The sequence below is a fragment of the Eimeria tenella genome, genomic scaffold (assembly GCF_000499545.2).
Source record: "Eimeria tenella Houghton genomic scaffold, Eth_scaff4139, whole genome shotgun sequence".
Classification (NCBI taxonomy): Eukaryota; Apicomplexa; class Conoidasida; order Eucoccidiorida; family Eimeriidae; genus Eimeria; species Eimeria tenella.
Window position 1 is genome coordinate 128 of NW_013545053.1, and position 954 is coordinate 1,081.

The 954-nt window shown below is 54.5% G+C and overlaps 1 protein-coding gene across 1 annotated transcript; it reads right to left on the bottom strand.

Moving 5' to 3' along the window:
• Positions 1-202: 202 nt before the first annotated feature.
• On the bottom strand, positions 203-841 carry ETH_00043055 (DnaJ domain-containing protein, putative; the record flags this gene model as incomplete). The annotated part of the gene is made up of 3 exons (XM_013379898.1): positions 203-261; positions 504-577; positions 771-841. 3 exons carry the CDS (start codon positions 839-841, stop codon positions 203-205), a joined length of 204 nt encoding a protein of 67 aa, XP_013235352.1.
• Positions 842-954: the final 113 nt, after the last annotated feature.

Genomic DNA, 954 nt, shown 5'->3' on the forward strand with positions numbered 1-954 from the left:
CCTAAACCCTAAACCCTAGAAAGATGGCTGCGGCCTAGCGGACGCGAATCAATAAAAAACAAAGTCTTCACTAATAATATCCTCCCAAACCCTAAACCCTAATTCACCGAGGCCCTAAGCCGGCACCGCCTGCCCGCTCAGCAAACCGCCCCAAACCCTAAACCCTAAACCCTAAACCCTAAATCCTAGCGCGTCGTCGTCTTCAGCCCCGCAGCAGTTTCTCCTTAGCCTCATTCACTTTTGCTGCGACGTAGGTAGACCCTGAGCAGCCGCAAACCCTAAACCCTAAACCCTAAACCCCAAGAAGCCCCAAACCCTAAACCCTAGATACCCTCAACCCTGCGAAACCCTAAACCCTTAAAAGGAAATGTCACGGGCCCCATGCGCGCTTCCTATAAACCCCAAACCCCCAAGCAACACAAGCAGTTCACTGCAGCCGCCACTCCCCACTGCAAACCCCAAACACTAAACCCTAAACCCTAAACCCTAAACCCTAAGGTCACCTCCATTGTCCGGGTGGTTCCGCAGCATCAGCTGTTTATGAGTTTGCAGAATCTTCTCCTTGGACGCCGTCGGCCTGAAGTGACAATACACCCCACAAAACCCTAAACCCTAAACCCTAAACCCTAAACCCTAAACCCCAAACCCTAAACCCCAAACAATACGCCCTAAACCCTGGCCTGAGTACGCCTCGACTCCCCCGTCCGTCCTCCCAAGCCCCAGACCGCGCCTACCCGCTCAAACCCTAAACCCTAAACCCTAAACCCTACCCCAGTCTCAAGATCTGGTACGCCTCTGAGCGAGTCATGGGGGCCTCAAAACCCTTCATATCTTTTGTCATTGCCTCAACTTGCTGCTTAATATTTGCAGCTCTTTTTAATAAGTCATTAACCCACTGGGGGCCCCCCGGGGGGCCCCCCAGGGGGCCCCCCGAGGGGCCCCCGGGGGCCCCCG